The 17,859-nt window shown below is 39.8% G+C and overlaps 1 protein-coding gene across 1 annotated transcript in view; it reads right to left on the bottom strand.

The window, feature by feature from the left end:
- Positions 1 to 211: 211 nt before the first annotated feature.
- Positions 212 to 17,859, bottom strand: part of PES1 (pescadillo ribosomal biogenesis factor 1) — a 33,160-nt gene continuing 15,512 nt past the window's right edge. Inside the window, exons 7-15 of the mRNA XM_073671171.1 lie at positions 13,280 to 13,396; positions 12,699 to 12,776; positions 12,491 to 12,580; positions 11,626 to 11,756; positions 11,013 to 11,138; positions 5,290 to 5,474; positions 3,460 to 3,596; positions 3,218 to 3,385; positions 212 to 597 (exon numbers count right to left, since the gene is read on the bottom strand). Of these exons, the coding sequence (XP_073527272.1) occupies positions 520 to 597; positions 3,218 to 3,385; positions 3,460 to 3,596; positions 5,290 to 5,474; positions 11,013 to 11,138; positions 11,626 to 11,756; positions 12,491 to 12,580; positions 12,699 to 12,776; positions 13,280 to 13,396 (1,110 nt within the window). The 3' untranslated portion in view covers positions 212 to 519. The remainder of the gene's footprint in view (positions 598 to 3,217; positions 3,386 to 3,459; positions 3,597 to 5,289; positions 5,475 to 11,012; positions 11,139 to 11,625; positions 11,757 to 12,490; positions 12,581 to 12,698; positions 12,777 to 13,279; positions 13,397 to 17,859) is intronic.

Genomic DNA, 17,859 nt, shown 5'->3' on the forward strand with positions numbered 1-17,859 from the left:
AACAGGAAAAAGTTGTTGCAAATTAAAACTTTCCCACATTTGCACAAACATGAAAATATTTTATATATCACAGAAGGTGTGTGTCATTTTTCACATTACATTATAATGCAGGGATAAACATAATAAGGGGCTATGTTTTACTAAGGAATATAGATGGAAACCATAAGCCTAAATGTGTCACTGTAGACATGCATATTAATATTACAAGAAATGAAAACTCTCCAAGCAATCTTTATTTACACAGTATGCAGTCTATTGCCTGGGGTTTAATCTGGATTTTGCAATACAGCATGCTGTAAACAGTAGCAGCATTTAGTATAGGCACCAATGACACTGCCTCTTGTGGCCCAGAGGAAAGAAAACGATGACATCCGTTTTTATGATTGTATGGGTACAGCGGAGTTCATGGTTTGGAAAGAATTCATTTCAGTAAAAACTGTCTGAATCTCTCTAGACATTGGGTGGACATTAAAGTCTCAATAGGGATACATTGTTGGAGATTAAATATTTGTAGAGAAATCATTGCTTTTTTGACTTCTTTCGCTCAGATTTGCTGGCTTCATCATGGGCTTTCCTTTTTGTCGCTAGCTTGTTAGCCTAGGGGAAAAAAAGTCATTAATATTTTTTTTATTAAACACTCTGGAAGCAGATTAGTAGGCATCGAAAATTCCTCCGTAAGAAATTATTCACAAAATTGCGATTCAAACAAATCAGCACACATTCGCAATCTGTGTTGCATGTGTGTGCAGTTTCCTGCCCATTCTAATGAATGGCTGTATGTTTTTGTGGACCATTAGACTGCAAAAAAAAAAAAAAACACCAAATGGACAGGTGAAAAGATCACATGTTATAATGTGCCCATTTCCGGTCCTTTAGGAAAAAAAAAAGATTGCATGATAAAAATGGACATGTGAATAAGAACATAAGGCACTGATGCTTTAGGCCAGTGTTCCCCAACTCCAGTCCTCAAGGCCCACCAACAGATCATGTTTTCAGGATTTCTTTAGTATTGCACAGGTGATGGAATTATTGCCTGTGCAGGTGATTACAATTATCACCAGTGCAATACTAAGGAAATCCTGAAAACATGACCTGTTGGTGGGCCTTGAGGACTGGAGTTGGGAAACCCTGCTTTAGGCTATGTCCATTTACAGTTGATATCAAAAGTTTACACACCCTTTAAAATGCTAGGTTTTTGTCATGTAAAAAAAAATCATACCAAAAAGAATTATTTCAGAACTTTTTCCACATTTAATGTCATCCTTAATCTGTACAAATCAATTGAGAAAAAAAAACCAAATCATTCCGAGTAGGAAAATAAAAATAATGCATAAATAGCTTGCAACACAGCAAAGGGATCTCATTGTTGAAAGTTAACAGTCAGGAGAAGGCTTTTCCAAGCTGTTAAATATACTATGCAACACTGTTAAGACAGTCATCAAGAAGTTGCTTAATTTTGGCACGACAGTGACATTAGCAAGAACTGGATGGCTCACAAAAACTGAAGAAAGGACAAGAAGAAAATTGCTCTGGGAGGCTGCCAAGAACCTACAGCAGCAGTAAAGGAGCTGCAGGAATTTATAGCAAGTACTGGTTGCGTGACAATCTCCCTAAAGCCACGGCCCCACTATTAGTATTTGGTCAGTATTTTTTCTCAGGAGTGGGATCCAAAACAATGAGTGGGTGATCGAAACAAGTGCACCAATTCTGCATTAATTATACCTTTCCTCTGATTGTTCCTCACTTGGTTTTGGCTCCCACTCCTGAGAAAAAATACGGACCGAATACGGATAGTGTGGCCACGGCCATGGCCTTATTTTTCTAGCCTGTGGGGTAGGGTGGCAAGATGGAAGTCTTTTATTACAAAAAAAACCCATCCAAGTTGTTTTACCAAAACCTACATCAAGTCTGCTAAACGTATGTGGGAAAAAACGTTCTGGTCTGACGAGACCAAAGTTGAGCTTTTTGGACACAATTCCAAAAGGTATGTTTGGTGCAAAGCCAACACTGCACATCACCAAAAGAACCATAAGAGCATTAAAGCTTTAAGGCACTTTTATGGTAGCTGAAACTGGGGCTTTAGTAAAGATGGAGGGAATTATGAACAGTTCCAAATAGCAGTCAATTTAGTATGAAAATCTTCAGGCCTCTACTGAAAAACTGAAGATAAAGAGAAATTTCACCATTCAGCATGACCTGAAGAGGGTGCTGTACACAGTAGAAGCCTTCACAATCTGATAGATTTGGAGCGCCATGTGCCATGGAGATAGGCTCTTACCCAAAAAGACTGAAAAGATTTTAGCATTTTTTTTATTGAATTGTACAGATTATAGGGGACATTAAAGGTGTAAAATGTTCTGAAATTATTCTTCTCGATTTTTTTCTTCTTTACACGACAAAAAAACTGTCATTTTAACAGGGGTGTTTACACTTTATGTAACCACTGTAGCTTCTCCTTACAAGTCCGACAAGCGTGTTCGTTTGGACTCAGTTGGGGTTGTATGCTTCACCATACATTTTTTTCTTTGTTATAGCTGTCTTCAACAAAAAGCATTTATACAGTGCAGTGTATATATTATTAGAAATGAAGCCAATGACTGTACGGTGAAATATGTTGGGGCCTTCTGTCTTAAGATAAAGGTTGGAAGATCCACCTAAAGTATATTTTTGATGGCAGGTTTGAACAGGTAGTCTGCACAGAACCCATGATTATCCAACTCTTAGGGTATGTGCACAGCAATCCTTGCGGATGGCACGCGCTGCGTGCAATTCGCAGCGGCCAGATGTCACAGCATAGTGGATGGGATTTGTAGAAGTCCCATGACCACTATACGTCTCCGCGCTCCTGCGGATAACCCGTGGACACAGACATGCAAGGTGTCTTTACAGACCGCAGCACGTCAATTTCTCTTGCGGAGACGCTAGTCGCCGCAAGAGAAATTATATGCAGTGTTTAGGATGCGGTGAATCCGCATGGTTCAATGAACACATGCGGATTCAGCTGCGTGCAGCGCTTTGGACGCAGCATGAAGTATACTGTGTTCAAAGCGCTGTCAATACCGACTGTGTGCACATACCCTTAAAGGTCTGCTGTGAAACAGCAAAAAGAATTCATCATCAAGACACATTTACATATCTGGAATTTCTAAGCTACATGCATTACTATTCAGTCATAGTAACTGTATTTTCTGGTAGATTTATCTAAACCTATTCTCACCTCTCTGACTTTCCGCTTCTTGCCAAACATTATCTTGTTGTAGAGATATTTCTCTTTCTTCTTCATCATCATGATAGCCAAGCGTTTCTCCTCATCCTTTTCTCGCTCGGCAGTTCGCGTTTTGTCCTCCAATCTGACAGTGCCAGCAGTAACTTTTACTTTCTGCTTCTGTATGATGGAAAAGTAAAGTTAATATATAAGAAATAAAGGCAGATTAATGAACATTCACAAGTAAAACATACCTTTAGTCCAGATGCCTTTTGCTTCTTCCTTTTAAGATTCTTACTCCTATCTTTTTCCTTCTGCAACTCTACATCGTTATCATTATCCTCTTCCTCCTCTACATCTTCCTCTTCATCTTCCTCCTCTTCATGATCATCTGTAAACGAGGGAAAATAGAAAAATATTTTTGTCCATGTCAATAATACTGCTTCTGTGTATTAATATGGCTATGAACTCTAAAATGACAAACAACCCACCAGTAACATGCCTGCTGTGAGCGTCTGAGTGAGCAAGTTTATTAACATAATTAGAAAGGCCGCCTCATCACACCACCATTCTGAAATCCAACATCCCTGATCCTGGTTTCCACTAATAGCCAGATGTCATGGTACAATAGGGTTACCCCAACAGCTAGGTGATGGGAATACCCCTTTTTTATAGCAGGACATACACAGCTCCAAAATCCTATCCCAATATGTAGTATGAATAATAATAATAACAACAACCTCCAATTAGAAATGTAGTATAGTTCTCCTGATAACCTGTCACTTACCTCATCTGCAGGCACTGCAGTAGCTTAGGTATCCATGGTTACGACCATTATCAACTAACTAACTGTCACTCTGAGTGGTCGTAACTATGAATATCTAAGATACTGCAATGCCTGCACATGAGGTAAGTGACATAGGTCATCAGGAGAACTATACTACATTTCTAATTGGAGGTATTTGCTAATATTATTACACCTTTTACATATTGGGATAGGATCTTGAAGATGGGGAAAACCCCTTTAACCTAATCACATATATAAGATAGTTGTCAACCTAACAAGACTTTGACCAACAGCTATCCCCCCATAAACAAATTCATGTGCATGTTTATGGAACAGGAGAGGGAGACAAGTTGTTACTAGATATCTGACAGTGTTATTGCCCAGTAGAGCAATTTATCATTTCCAGTAACATTAGCCATGAAATGGCTGTTGAGTGTACTCTTATACAGGTGTATGCCTTCCGATATTCAGTCACAGAAATATCCAAAGTCTATGAATTTCAATTCAAGGAAACCTTTACATGGATTTTCATAAGATTAAAAGTAATCCGCAATCCTTAAAATATGGTATAAACTCACTGATAAGTGGAGGTCAGACCTCTGGGACCCTCCTCCACAACAATAGCAAAAACAGGTCTGGATGCAACAGAGGTCAAACGTGTGCACCTCTGCAGAACTTTGCTATTTCCAAAAGTCCGATAAACATTGGAAAGATGCATAATCTCTGCTCCATTTAGACAGGGTCATGTAGTGGTGGGACCCCAAGTGATCAGTGAACACTACCTTTTGAGCTTAGAAAATCCCCTTTAAGACATATTTTGGTGTTGAGCCACTTTAGGAATTCAACACGATAAAATAATGAATAAATTGCATTTTGCAGAAAGGTTTCCTGCACAGGCAGAAGAAGTAATGTGTAACAACTCTATCCTCCCACAAATATTTTAAAATGGCCTGATGCTCTTCAGGCACCAGCAAAGGCTAAAGTAGTTATCTCATTCAGACAACTGCTCTTGCTAAAAGAATACATTTCCAGCAATCATCCGATCACCAGAAGTCCCAGCAGTACAATCCCCAGGATTGATCGCTTACCACCAGGAGAATGCTGGGGCAATGGTAGATTTCTGCAGCAGCCCAATGTAGGAGAAAATATGGTATCACGGCACTTATTTAAACGAGTGGGCAAACATGACATCCATTGTGGTACTAAGGAAACACCTCTATGCTGAAGATCTCTGCTCTGACCAAAAAGATAACATTCTAGTTAATACATAACACTTTCTAAATAACTTGTAAATTACCTATTCGCTCTCCCCTCTGCAAGGCTAGCAGTCGCTGTTTCTCTGGAGGAACATAGTCTCCTTCCTTCTCCTCAACAAATGGTGAAAGATGTGGAGGCAGCAGCACACCTGGAAAGTAATCTTCCACCGGAAGGAGCAAATGGGCGTTCACACTATCAAACACCCATTGTGGTTGTATGTAATATCTGCAGATCAAAGAACAAACAATATTTTACTTGTCCTATGTTTCATGTAAAACAGTCACAATTTCCACAGTTAAAAAAAAAAAAAGGCCTAAGAAATTAACTAGAATGTGTTCCCATCTGGGAAGCACAAAAGATCGATTTACCTTGCATCATAACATAGCTGCTTTAGCTTCAGGGAAAATATATACTATTGTGCTATTCTACTGTGAAAGGAATACTACAGCTAACCATAGGCTTCTTTTCCTAGTCTGCCATTATTACAGGTAAGAAGCAGGGATACTGGAAAGTCTGTTAATGCAAAAAGTTGCAAGGCAAACATTATTAGGCTGAGTGCACTTTAGCTGAACATCCATGCCAGAAAAGGCTCCAGATGTATACCTTAATTTTCCAGTAGATCTCCACTCTCCAAGTGGAGGCCAAAATAGTGTTCTTTTGGCCTCCATCTATCCAGGATACGCTGGCATACCATTTATTTAACTGTGCAGGAGAAAAAGAATACACAGTGCAGTATACATTTTTTTCTTTTACAATGGGGCCCTATGGTGGGCTGTATACGGCTGTCAGTGGCAGAGACATTATGGATAGTTGCTGTGATATCGGTCTACTCTAGTGACCCATTAATATTTACTTCCTTACCGCCGAAGCCGGTTTTGACCTTCCTGAAAAGACCCCCTTTTTTCACATCTGACGTGTCAATTTATATGATATAAATTTGGAATATGATTCTGAAACTGTTTTTTGTGCCTTTGTACTTCCTGATAGTGGTAAATTTAGGTTGGTAAGATTTATATTTATTTATGAAAATATCGGATTTTGGGGAAAAATGTTGAAAAATATCGCAATTTTCAATCTTCGAATTTATGTCCTTATAGAACGTCATTCCAGACAAAAATAGTAAATAGAATTTCTCATATGTCTATTTTACATCCGCATCATTTTTGAAACACCCTTTTATTTTGTCAGGATGTTAGGCTACGTTCCCACGATAACTTTTGGTGAGTTTTTGATGTTGCAGATTTTCTGCATCCACTAATAGTTTATTTGCATTTTTTCAAAAGTAAGCAGCATAAAACAACTCATCATGGGCACACAGACTAAGAAAGGTTAAAAGTTTAGTAGAATTTTTTTTTTTTCCCTTCTTCAACAAAATGTTCAAAATCTTTTTTTTACATTTTTACAGGCCTATTCAGCTTTCAAGCGACTTTCCCAAAAGTGATACAGTTTTAAAATCCACTCCTAAAAGTATTCAAAACCTTATCCAGGAAGTTTGGCAACCCTTCAGTCGTTTCAGTAATCAATGCAACATGGAATGAAAAAAAAAAAAAAAAGAAAAATCACATTCCTTCAACTAAAAAGTGTTGTTTTAGCCTCAAATTTTTCATTTTCACAAGCTGTAATGAAAAGAAATGCACCCAAAGTGCATGGCACAATTTCTAGTGAGTGTGTATATACCCTATATGTGGTTGGAATCTACTGTTTGGGCACACAGCATGGCATTTAAAGGAGAAAGTGTGATTTTACTTTTTTCTTTTAGCTCAATTTTGGCTGGAATAGATTGTTGCCGCCCCTGAAGTGCCAAAACAGCAGAAACCCCCACAAATTACCTAATTTTGGAAACTACAAGGCTTGTTTAGGGGTGTAGTGAATGACAGGTCCTACACAAAAGTTTATAACACTGGGACGTAAAAATGAAAAATTGTGTTTTTTTTCCCCCACTAAAACTATGCTTTAGTACCAATTTTTTTATTTTTACAAAGGGGTAATAGAAAAAAAAAATGGAACCCACAATTCGTACAGCAATTTAGAATGCAACAATACCCTATATGTGGTCAAAAACTACTGGGCTCCAAAGAAAAGAAACGCCATTGGGTTTTTGGAGCACTAATATGCCTGCAATCGTTTGCCATCGCCTCTTGAGAGTCCTGAAGGTGCCAGAACAGTAGAAACACCCCTCTCCTCAAAGTAAACCCATTCTGAAAACTACACTCCTCATGAATTCATATAGGGGGTGTGGTGAGTATTTTGAACCTACTTGTGCTTCACAGAATTTTATAATGTTTTTTTTTTTCCATTACTTTGTTGTTTTTAGCTCGGCATCCAAGAGGTAACGTTTCTCCTTGCGGAGAGTGACCTGTCAAGCCCGACATGCCAAGGTGTGGAGACTTAAGCCACAATGCTCCTCTAGGAAATATGCAAATGGTCTCTTCAGAGAGGAAGAGGACTAGAACTCTAGTGCCACCTATAGGAAGTAGCAATCCTAAGTCAATATAGACTCTCTAACGAGCCTTGTCACATGACTTAGGATAAAATTTGTGTGTCTGCAAATTGAGATTCTGGTTTTGGCTTTTATCCTAAGTCATGTGACCAGGCTCGTTAGAGAGTCTATATTGACTTTTAGGATTGCTACTTCCTATAGGTGGCACCAGAGTTCTAGTCCTCTTCCTCTCTGAAGAGACCATTTGCATATTTCCTAGAGGAGCATTGTGGCTTAAAAGTCTCCACACAACTAACCGACCCCCCCACTATAATTGATTAATTGATTGGTATAAAGAGACGGTTAAAATTTGTAGAATGGAGGAATTATCAGCAGACCATAACGATACAAATGATACGTTTCGGAGAATCTGCAGCGGATGGATTTTATTTCAAGACTCAGACTTTTAACATTTGTTCTGTTAACTCATAAAAGGACATAAGACACTGTAATGATACGCATAAGGTTTTAGGGACCCCCTTCCCCATAACCCCCTCTTTCCTCCTCTCCTATCTTTTATTTTGGTCTTTCTTTTCCATCAGCTTTGTATTTCTCTTTAGAAGCCCTCGATTGAAGACCTCACTTCTTAGAATTTACTCTAGTAGTTAGAAGGCCTTACGGTTATTTTTATATTGTATAATCTTCATATACTCTATTGAATTTGTTAACTAACCCAAATTCATGAAATATATATATACATACACACACACATACATACATAATATGTATATTATATACATACACACATTTGTTCCAGTATTTCAATGTCAAGACAAGAGGTGATGTTATTTGTTTGTAAAACTTTAATAACATCAGATTGAACATAAAAGTCTCCACACCTTGGCATGTCAGGCTTGACATGTCACTCTCCGCAAGGAGAAAGGTTACCCCTTGGATCCCGGTCAGACGCCTCTCACCCAGCCAAACCAGATCTCACACTTTGCACTGACAAGGGGCAAAAAAAAACAAAACAACAGTCTGCAAATTGAGATTCTGGTTTTGGCTTTTATCCCAAGTCATGTCACATGGTTCGTTAGAGAGTCGATATTGACTTTTAGGATTGCTACTTCCTATAGGTGGCAGTAGAGTTCCAGTCCTCTTCCTCTCTGAAGAGACAATTTGCATTGTTTTTAGCTCTAAATTTTTCATATTAACAAGAACTCATAGGACAAAATGGACCCCAGTATTTGCAAAGTATTTACCGTGTGTAAATGGCAGGGCTTGAAAGGGGAAAAAAAAAATAAGAAAATCGCTATTTGGTTTTGGAGTGCAAATTCGGCAGTAACAGTTTGTAGGCGCCACTTGCAGAGCCCCAGATGTGTTAAAAAAAAAAAAACAGTGACGCCATTTCGGAAAGTACACCTTTTTCTTGAATTCATGTAGGGGTGTAATGAGCATTATTATCCCACACCTGTTACACTGATTTCTTTACCAGGGTTCATAAGAGAAGCCATATAGCCTTTAAGGCACACCATTTGCAGAGCCTCTATGGTGCCAAAACAGCAGAAATCCCCCAAAACTTACTTTATTTTGCAAATTACACTCAGGGAAATCACCTGTGGGATTTAGTGACTATTTTGACCCTACTGGCAGTATCCAGTAATTATTGTGCAGTGCATAGAGTTAAGTGAAAATTTCAAATATGCGGGTTTAGTGAGCAGTACATGCAGCCCAGCTTATGCTTATGCAGACAAGCAACCAAATTTTTTTTCGGTACTTCATTGATGATCTATCTCAATATGACATTGGTGTGTGTATCAGACTCCCATCAATCAGTTGAAAACTGCTTCAGCAGCAGCCAGAACTAAGAACACAGCAGCCCGGTACATTGATTGGTGGCCACTGCAGAGTACTGCAGTACATTAACTTCAGTAGTAGGTAGTGGTCCCAGATGAGTGCAGGGCTTTAAGCAATGTGTGGCACTTCTGTGTTCTGCCCGTACATCGCTTAAGGGTATGAGTCAGTAGGATCATCCCTCCTAAGCTGTCTATATGGGCATGTAGGTCATAGGAAGCGGAATAAAATGATAACTTGATATCGGAGATCTGATGTCTTACTCCACAGAAATCCACACTTTTTTTTAATAAGTGAATGAACTCTTGAGATCTCTTGAGATCTATGTCCGGCCCAAAGATCTTTGGAGATATAGGGGATGTTACCAGTCTGAAAGTCTGCTCTCCTGATCTACATGTCTCACCCAGGTAATGCCCCATTTTATTTAAAGTAAGCCCTGGAGGCAGATTCTTGGGAAGATCTATGTCCGGCCCATAGATCTTAACAGTTCATTTACCTATAAGAAACACATGAATTTTTCTGGAATAAAACATCGGATTACATATCAAGTTATCATTTTATCCAGCTTCCTATGACCTACATGCCCATATAGACGGCTTAGGAGGGTTGATCCTACTGACAGATTCCCTTTAGTTCTGGTCGCTGTTGGAGCAGTTTTCAGCTCATTGGCAGGCATCTCATTGATTACCTAACCAACCAATAGGTTATCAATGATTACACCCTGGAGAACTCCTTGAAGTGGGTTCTCCTCTCGGTAGCAATGCCATACATGTAAACACTAACAGTGGTTTGGGTTCGGCACACTGCAGTGCACAGAAGGGGGATCCATTTGGCTTTTGGGAATGTAGATTTTATTAGATAGGCATGGGTCAATCCTGTGCGCACAATGTTTTTTTTTTTTTTTTTTTAGGAATTTTCGGAGCTAAACTTTCCAAATCCTCCTAAAAAATGCAAAATTGCTCAAAAGCTGAGTTAATGCCAAGTTTCTGCTCCAAAACCTCACCAGAAAGATACTGTGTGCATATAGCCTGTAAACTACTACAACATGGAAAAACTAACATTTTGCTATTGACAGATGATAGATCTACATAGGAGCTTTTTTTTTTTCTTTGTGGGACGAGTTGAAATTTTTATTGGTGCCATTTGGGGTAAATATAACATTTTTGTAATCGCTTTTTATTCCTATTTGATAAATTGTAATTCTGTAAAATATAGGCATTGATAAAGCTATGGTATGTGTTTGTATTACAGTAACAAACTATTTTGCAAGAAGTTGTAAAACAAAAATATTAATTTGGTATTGACAGTCATAGTGACTCAAAGAGAGCATCCACAAGCTGCAAAAAAAAAAAAAAGTGGAATTACCATTTCCACATCTTCCCTCAAGAGTTACAATGTATTGAATAACTATGGACAAGTCATCCTACAAAAAGAATGCCCTCATATGACTCCATCAAATGAAAAATAAAAATTTGGATTTTTCTAATTACCTGTTGATGATCTGTGGTTCTACATTTGGTCTGTCTACAATGTGATGGGTAATGGATGGGTCTGAGCTGCCATACGTTGAACCAATACAGACTGAGCTGTCCCACGATACCCGTGCTCCAAAACATCTAGGACAAATAAAAGCATTAGTAATATTACAGCGGTTGTAAATGACTGAGATATTAATGACCTATCTTACTGATCAGTGGGGGGTCCAATAACTGGCAATCCCACGATCAGCCAATACCTGGTGCTGCAGCTGCTGGAAATATGCAGTGCATGAAGCCAGCAAAGCACGGCTCTATACGCCAAGTAGTGGCCCTTCTCGAGTACTAATACTGCTGAGAAGCAGTACCAAACATGTTAGGCTAGAAGCTGAACTTAATGGACTTATGTATACTTTCAACCTTAAAAAAAACAAAAACTATGACAGTATGAAACAACTGTCACTACAAAGTGTGTTATGGCTTCATATACTGAACACTGGCCTAAGAATACGTTATCCAAATCTAGTTACCGCATTAAAATAAATATATAAATTCAATCCAAATAAAAATATGTAATACAGAGGTTATATAAGCGATTAATTCTAATGAGCTTCTCAGCCAAACTCACCGGATGACAAATGCAAGAGCTTCTCTTGGCACTTCCCGGTTTAAGAAAAACTTAAGGCCTACGAATAAAGACTTTTGTTTTTCCTCTGCCTGCTGCTGTTTTTTTTGCTCATCTTGAAGGCTCGAGTTCTCCTGCAGAAATCAGAACTGGGGATGAGAATATGTACTACATAATGCTATTAGAGAGGAATTAGATCAACGCACATAAAACGCATCACTCCAAGCAACTATAATTGGGTCATAAATCCAATTAGAAGATTATTCAGGGGTAGAGCGGTATGGGCGACAGAGCCTGCTGCCAGTTAACAGCATCATAGAGCCTGTTTTACTTCTCCCCAGATGGAAGGAGGCTACTATGAAGGGTTCTCCTCTCTCCATCAAATTCTAATTGTGCCAATGGCGGCAACCCATTAATTCTACGCTTTGTTTAGTTAAGATTAGGGTTGAGCGAGTATGTTCTGTCCGAGTATGCTCGGGCCGAGCTTCGAGTATTTACAGCTGCTCGGTGATAAGGTTAAATCGCTCCCGTGTGCATGATTTGCGACTGTTTGACAGCTTTATTACATGTGAGGAATGTCTATTTGTTACACATTCCTCACATGTAATAAAGTTGTCAAACAGTTGTAAATCATGCACACGGGAGCGATTCAAGCAGATCACCGAGCAGCTATAAATACTCGGAGCTCGACCCGAGCATACTCGCTCAACACTTTAGGATCTTGATTTCATTCTGTTTTACCCATTACCAAAGTGCATAGCCCTATAATATGTTCTGATAAGATATAGTTTCTTCTGCCGTCACTACTGGAGATCAGTCTAAAACCTCTTATGTTTTCATACGATAATCACAACAAAGGGTCACTCACTCCATCTGCAGGGAACTCGTCAACCTCCGCTTCCTCTTCAGGCTCAGAAGGAATGACACGGGACAGGCTGGCACTGAGAGCTGCCAATTTCTGCAGGATAGAAAAAGGGGCAGATGCACGACATTGAAAACGATCATCAAGGACATGTGGCATAAAGCGTGGCATCAGAGTAAAAGGAAGAGGCATAATAGCATGCCGAAAAATATACCTCCATGTAGGTCTCAGACTCCAGAGCATATTTCTCTTCATCAGCCAACTTCAGTTCTACCTCTGAACGAGAATCCAGCTGATGGGTGAAGAGGACCACAAGTGTTATTAGCTATATTATGAATGCAGGTAACACAAAAAAAGTTAAAAAAAAAAACAAAAACAAAGAAAAAAAGAACATTCACATAAAATAAGAATAGAAAGAGCTGCTGACACAATAGAATAACTCAATAGTTGCATCTGTATTTGTCTTAAGAGATTATACCCCTCTCTTTTTCCTCAACAAAACTGCAAATTCCACAGGTCAATGTCAGAGACTGGAGCCATTACTATGAACCCTGTTCACTGCAAACAAAAGACTGACCAGAATTGAGTAGCCTGGACCTTGGTATACCCCAGGAAGCAGCAAGATTAAGGTGATGGCTCCTGTCCTTGTAATGGTTAGCCTGAAAGTGGAGTTGCTGGTGAAACAGTGAATCAGCAATGCATGCTACATCTCCAAATGCTCCCTATTCCTCCCATTTCCCACAGAAGTGTGGGGGTAATTTCTGATTATCAATTGGGAATTTTTACATGTATTACCTTAGGTGGATATTGTAGATTAAGAGTTTGGTATAGACGAAAGTTCACAAATCCCAAAAGAGTTGTGTAAAATTCAGTGAAAGTGGCCATAACCCGGTAGTCCACATCTGTAGGGTGCTGCAGAAGACACAATATATGGTTTAGTTATACAATACTGTGCTCAGTGACAAATAGAATAACATCATCTTCTCAAGTTCTAGGAATACTATATTTGAGGCACTAATAGGGAATTACACATGGACCATCTAGGGGTGAGTGTGATGAGAGATGCAACGTCTATGTGATGAGCCATTATTCACACTAATAATAATAATCTTTATTTTTATATAGTGCTAACATATTCCGCAGCGCTTTACATACATTATCATCACTGTACCCATTAGGGAATGTAGATTGTGAGCCCCATCAGGATGTCTTTGGAGTGTGGGAGGAAACCAGAGAACCTGGAGGAAACCCACACAAACACGGGGAGAACATACAACATCTGCAAGGAGTTTGTCCTTGATGGGATTTGAACCCAGGACCACAGCGCTGCAAGGCTGCAGGGCAACTCTCCTGCTGAGAGCGTGGCAGGAAAGGCCGCCATCTTACCTCCGTTAGTTAGGCAGTGAAGCCAGAGCTCCAACCCGCACTAAATATATTGCGGACTTGCACCCAGACAGCTGAGAACACTAGAACGATGTCCCCACAGTTGCCCTGTCATGGGCAGACGGCTGGACCAAGGTCCATTCCAGTGACTACAAGTGGATAGGAGTCATCTCAGGTGTGTGCTCCTTACACCCCGGCCATTATCTTAAAGCAGCTACCAAAATCTCACCCTGCTGCCAGTGTACCCACCACAGTCGCCACTCAGCAATACTGGGGGAAGAGAACACCCCATCAGAGACAGTTACCCCTGCCAAGACCTCACTGTGCTGCCACTGTACCCCAACACAGTTACTGCTCAGCAATTCTGGAGGAAGGGAACACCTCAGCTGAGACCCTAGTTAGGCTGTTAGTCCAGCAGTCAATTAGGGGTTATCCATCTCATTTCACGGCTCCCCTGATGGAGAACCCAGAAAATAAAAAAGCAAGATTAAATAGAGCAAGTGGAAGTAGCAGACTCTGTCAAGAGATATGGACTGAGATGTATGGTATTATCGACAGAAACAGCCGACCATTTTGCGTACTGTGTAACGAAACGGTAGTAAGCAGAACGTGGAATATAAACAGACATTTTGAAACTAATCAGTCCCAGTGCTTGAAAAAAAAAAATGAGGATGAAAGGAAGGAAGACAATTCCAGGCAGCTTCAACTGAAGATGAAGCAAAGGAAATTCAGCAACAAAAAAAAGTCACTAAAGTAAAGAATAATTTGTTTTTGCTTTCTTAATAAATACAGTACATATTAAAAATATAACTTTGTTATTACAGCTAAATATGAGACAGTTCAGCGGTCTACCACTAAAGGAGTACATGGTCAGCAGGGTAGATGAGAATATTAAAATATAACAATTCTAATCAATAAAATAAGGCTCCTGAAAAAAACATATAAAGACAAACAATGTAAAAACAGTGATCTACTAGGTCCACCAATAAAAAATTTATATAAGAAAGTACAAAATGGAACAGTCTCACCAAGTGGACGTCCTGTGCAGGTAAATCCAGGTAGAGTCCAGGTAAGGCAGTTCATTCAGATGCCTGGTCCGGATACGAGAGGGAGGGGGCATTATCACAAGCGTACCACACATTTCCCCAAAGTCCCATAAAAAGCCTGGAAAAACAAAGTGCCCTTTATGACTCCCGACGCGTTTCGTCATATACTCATCAGGGGAGACAGGGTAAATAGCATTGCTACCATTAGGCTGGGCCTCAAAATCACCACTTTAAAGTGCTATGAGAGAGTATGGTATGACAGGCACTTTCTCATACCACCTTAGAGTGGTGATTTTGAAGCCCCAGCCTAATGGTAGCAATGCTATTTACCCTGTCTCCCCTGATGAGTCCAGGCTTCCTATGGGACTTTGGGGGAAATGTGGTACGCTTGTGATAATGCCCCCTCCCTCTCCTATCCGGACTAGGCATCTGAATTAACTGCCTTACCTGGATTTACCTGCACAGGACGTCCACTTGGACTGTTCCATTTTGTACTCTCTTATATGATTGTTTATTGGTAACCATGGATACCAAAGGTCCTGCAATACCTGCACATGAGTAAAGACATAGCGAATCAGAAAAACTATACTACATTTCTATTTGGAGGTATTTGCTAATATTATTATTACACCTACTACATATTGGGATAGGATCTTGTAGATGGGAATACCCTTTTAACGTTTTATCATACATTAGCTTGTAGACCATTTCCTTTTTTAGCAGTCTTAATTTCACGTAGAAAAAAAACACAAAACTGCTCTGCTAACTAAGAAATAGAGTAGACTGTCAGCCATAAACCATTTGGCACTTGAAGGGGTTTTCCGAGGATTTTAAGAAAATTACCCTTGAGGAAGAAATGGTGTACAGTACAGAAGCTACCCCTTTAATCGTCCACCAGTTCCAGCACCTCTTCTAGGCTCTCACTCCCTGCAGCCGATCATGCTACCATCTCTGATGAGCCCAGTAATTGACTGCAGAGGTCATGTGCAAGTGGCCAGTACATCATCCCTGCTGGAAGTAACAAGAAACCAGGGTGGGCGCCATCAAGGCAGGTGGGAAGGTGTATATAAATGATTGGCCCTGCCGTGAAGCACCGAGCGGCAATCATTCTGTGCTGACAGTTACTTTAAAAAAAATAAATCTCTGGAGGCAGATTCTCAAGGAGATCTGTATCTGGCCCATACACTCCCTGACAGAAGTTGTGTCGTTTATCCATGTTATGCAAATAAAAGCTTATAACCTGACGTTAAATTCATCCATTGGTTTTATAAATTACTCTTTTGAAAGCTGAAACCCTCCCAAATTTGGTTTAGGTTAAGAAAATAAATTGGCATCAATGCTGAAATATTGATCATTTCATGAACACAGAATGGTCAGAACTTGGCAAGACAAAAGTTGTCGCCTGGTCATATAATGCACCCAATCCTAGTTTACATCCTCACCAGTGCTCAGTAAATGATCGGTTAATTAGTGGGTGTGTATAAAAAGAAACCCAGCACCCCAGACCTTCACTTGAACTGCAACTTGAGCTCTGACAACATGCCAAAAATCCACCCTGCGACCAAAGCCTTGATTATCAAGAGGCTGAAGACCAGATCCACTGCAGAGGTGACTGGCACCTTTAATGTGGCTCAGCATCAAGTACAAAGAATTAAAAAAAGATTTGAAGAGACTGGAGACGTGTTTGACAAGCCCAGGTCCGGCAGACCCCACAAGACAACTGCTCAAGAGGAACATTTGTTGGTTAGAAAATCCAAAACAAGCCCCTCTTCCACTGCAGCAGAGCTCCAACAGGCCTGGTCACCTCAAGTCCCTGTGTCAACTAGAACAGTTTGTAGGATTCTGTCTCGAAATGGCCTCCATGGTTGAATCAGTGCCCAGAAGCCAGCACTAAACAAAAGGCAAATAAAAAAACGTGTGGCATTTGCAAAGTCCCACAGCCTGCTAAACAGATGGACGCTGGAAAAGTGGCAGAAGGTGGATTTCTCTGATGAATCTTCAGTAGAATTACACCACAGCCGCCGCAAATACTGCAGGAGACCTACTGGAGCCAGTATGGATCCAAAATACCAGAAAACAGTTACATTTGGTGGTGGAAAGATCATGGTCTTGGGTTACATTCAGTATGGGGGTGTGCGAAACATTTGCAAGGTGGAAGGCAATATCAATAGCCTAAAATATCAAGAAGTATTAGCTACCTCTTACATTCCATATCCTAAAAGGGGTCAAATTCTGCAGCAGGATGGGGCTCCATCGCATACATTCATCTCTACAACAAAGTTCCTTCAGGCAAAAAAGATCAAGGTGCTCAAGGACTGGCCAGCCCAGTCACCAGACATGAACATCATTCAGCATGTTTGGGGTAGGATGAAAGAGGAAGCTTGGAAGACAAAGCCAAAGAATCTAGATGAACTCCGGGAGGCATGTAAGACGGCATTCTCTGCTATTCCTGATGACTTCATTAATAATTGTATGAATCATTGTTGAACCGCATGGATGCAGTCCTACAAGCTCATGGAAGTCACACAAAATATTAAATATGACTCTAATAGCACCACAACTTCATTCACCAATGTTATGCAACATATATTTGTATTTTAAGATAATTATTTGTTTGAATATCACATTACTTTCTGAGGGCGACAAAACTTTTGTCTTGCCAAAATCTGACCATTCTGTGTTCATTAAATGATCAATATTTCAGCATTGATGCCAATTTATTTTCTTAACCTAAACCAAATTTGGGAGGGTTTCAGCTTTCAAAAGAGTAATTTATAAAACCAATGGATGAATTTACCGTCAGGTTATAAGCTTTTATTTACATAACATGGATAAGCGACATAAGATCTACACTCCCTGACAGAAGTTAACAGCTCATGTACATATTAAGAAAAAGAGATTTCTCTGGAGTAAAACATCAGATTGTAGATATCAAGATATTTTATT

The sequence above is a fragment of the Phyllobates terribilis genome, unplaced genomic scaffold, assembly GCF_046119375.1.
Source record: "Phyllobates terribilis strain yellow unplaced genomic scaffold, ASM4611937v1 Scaffold_1__5_contigs__length_1240528914, whole genome shotgun sequence".
Lineage (NCBI taxonomy): Eukaryota > Metazoa > Chordata > Amphibia > Anura > Dendrobatidae > Phyllobates > Phyllobates terribilis.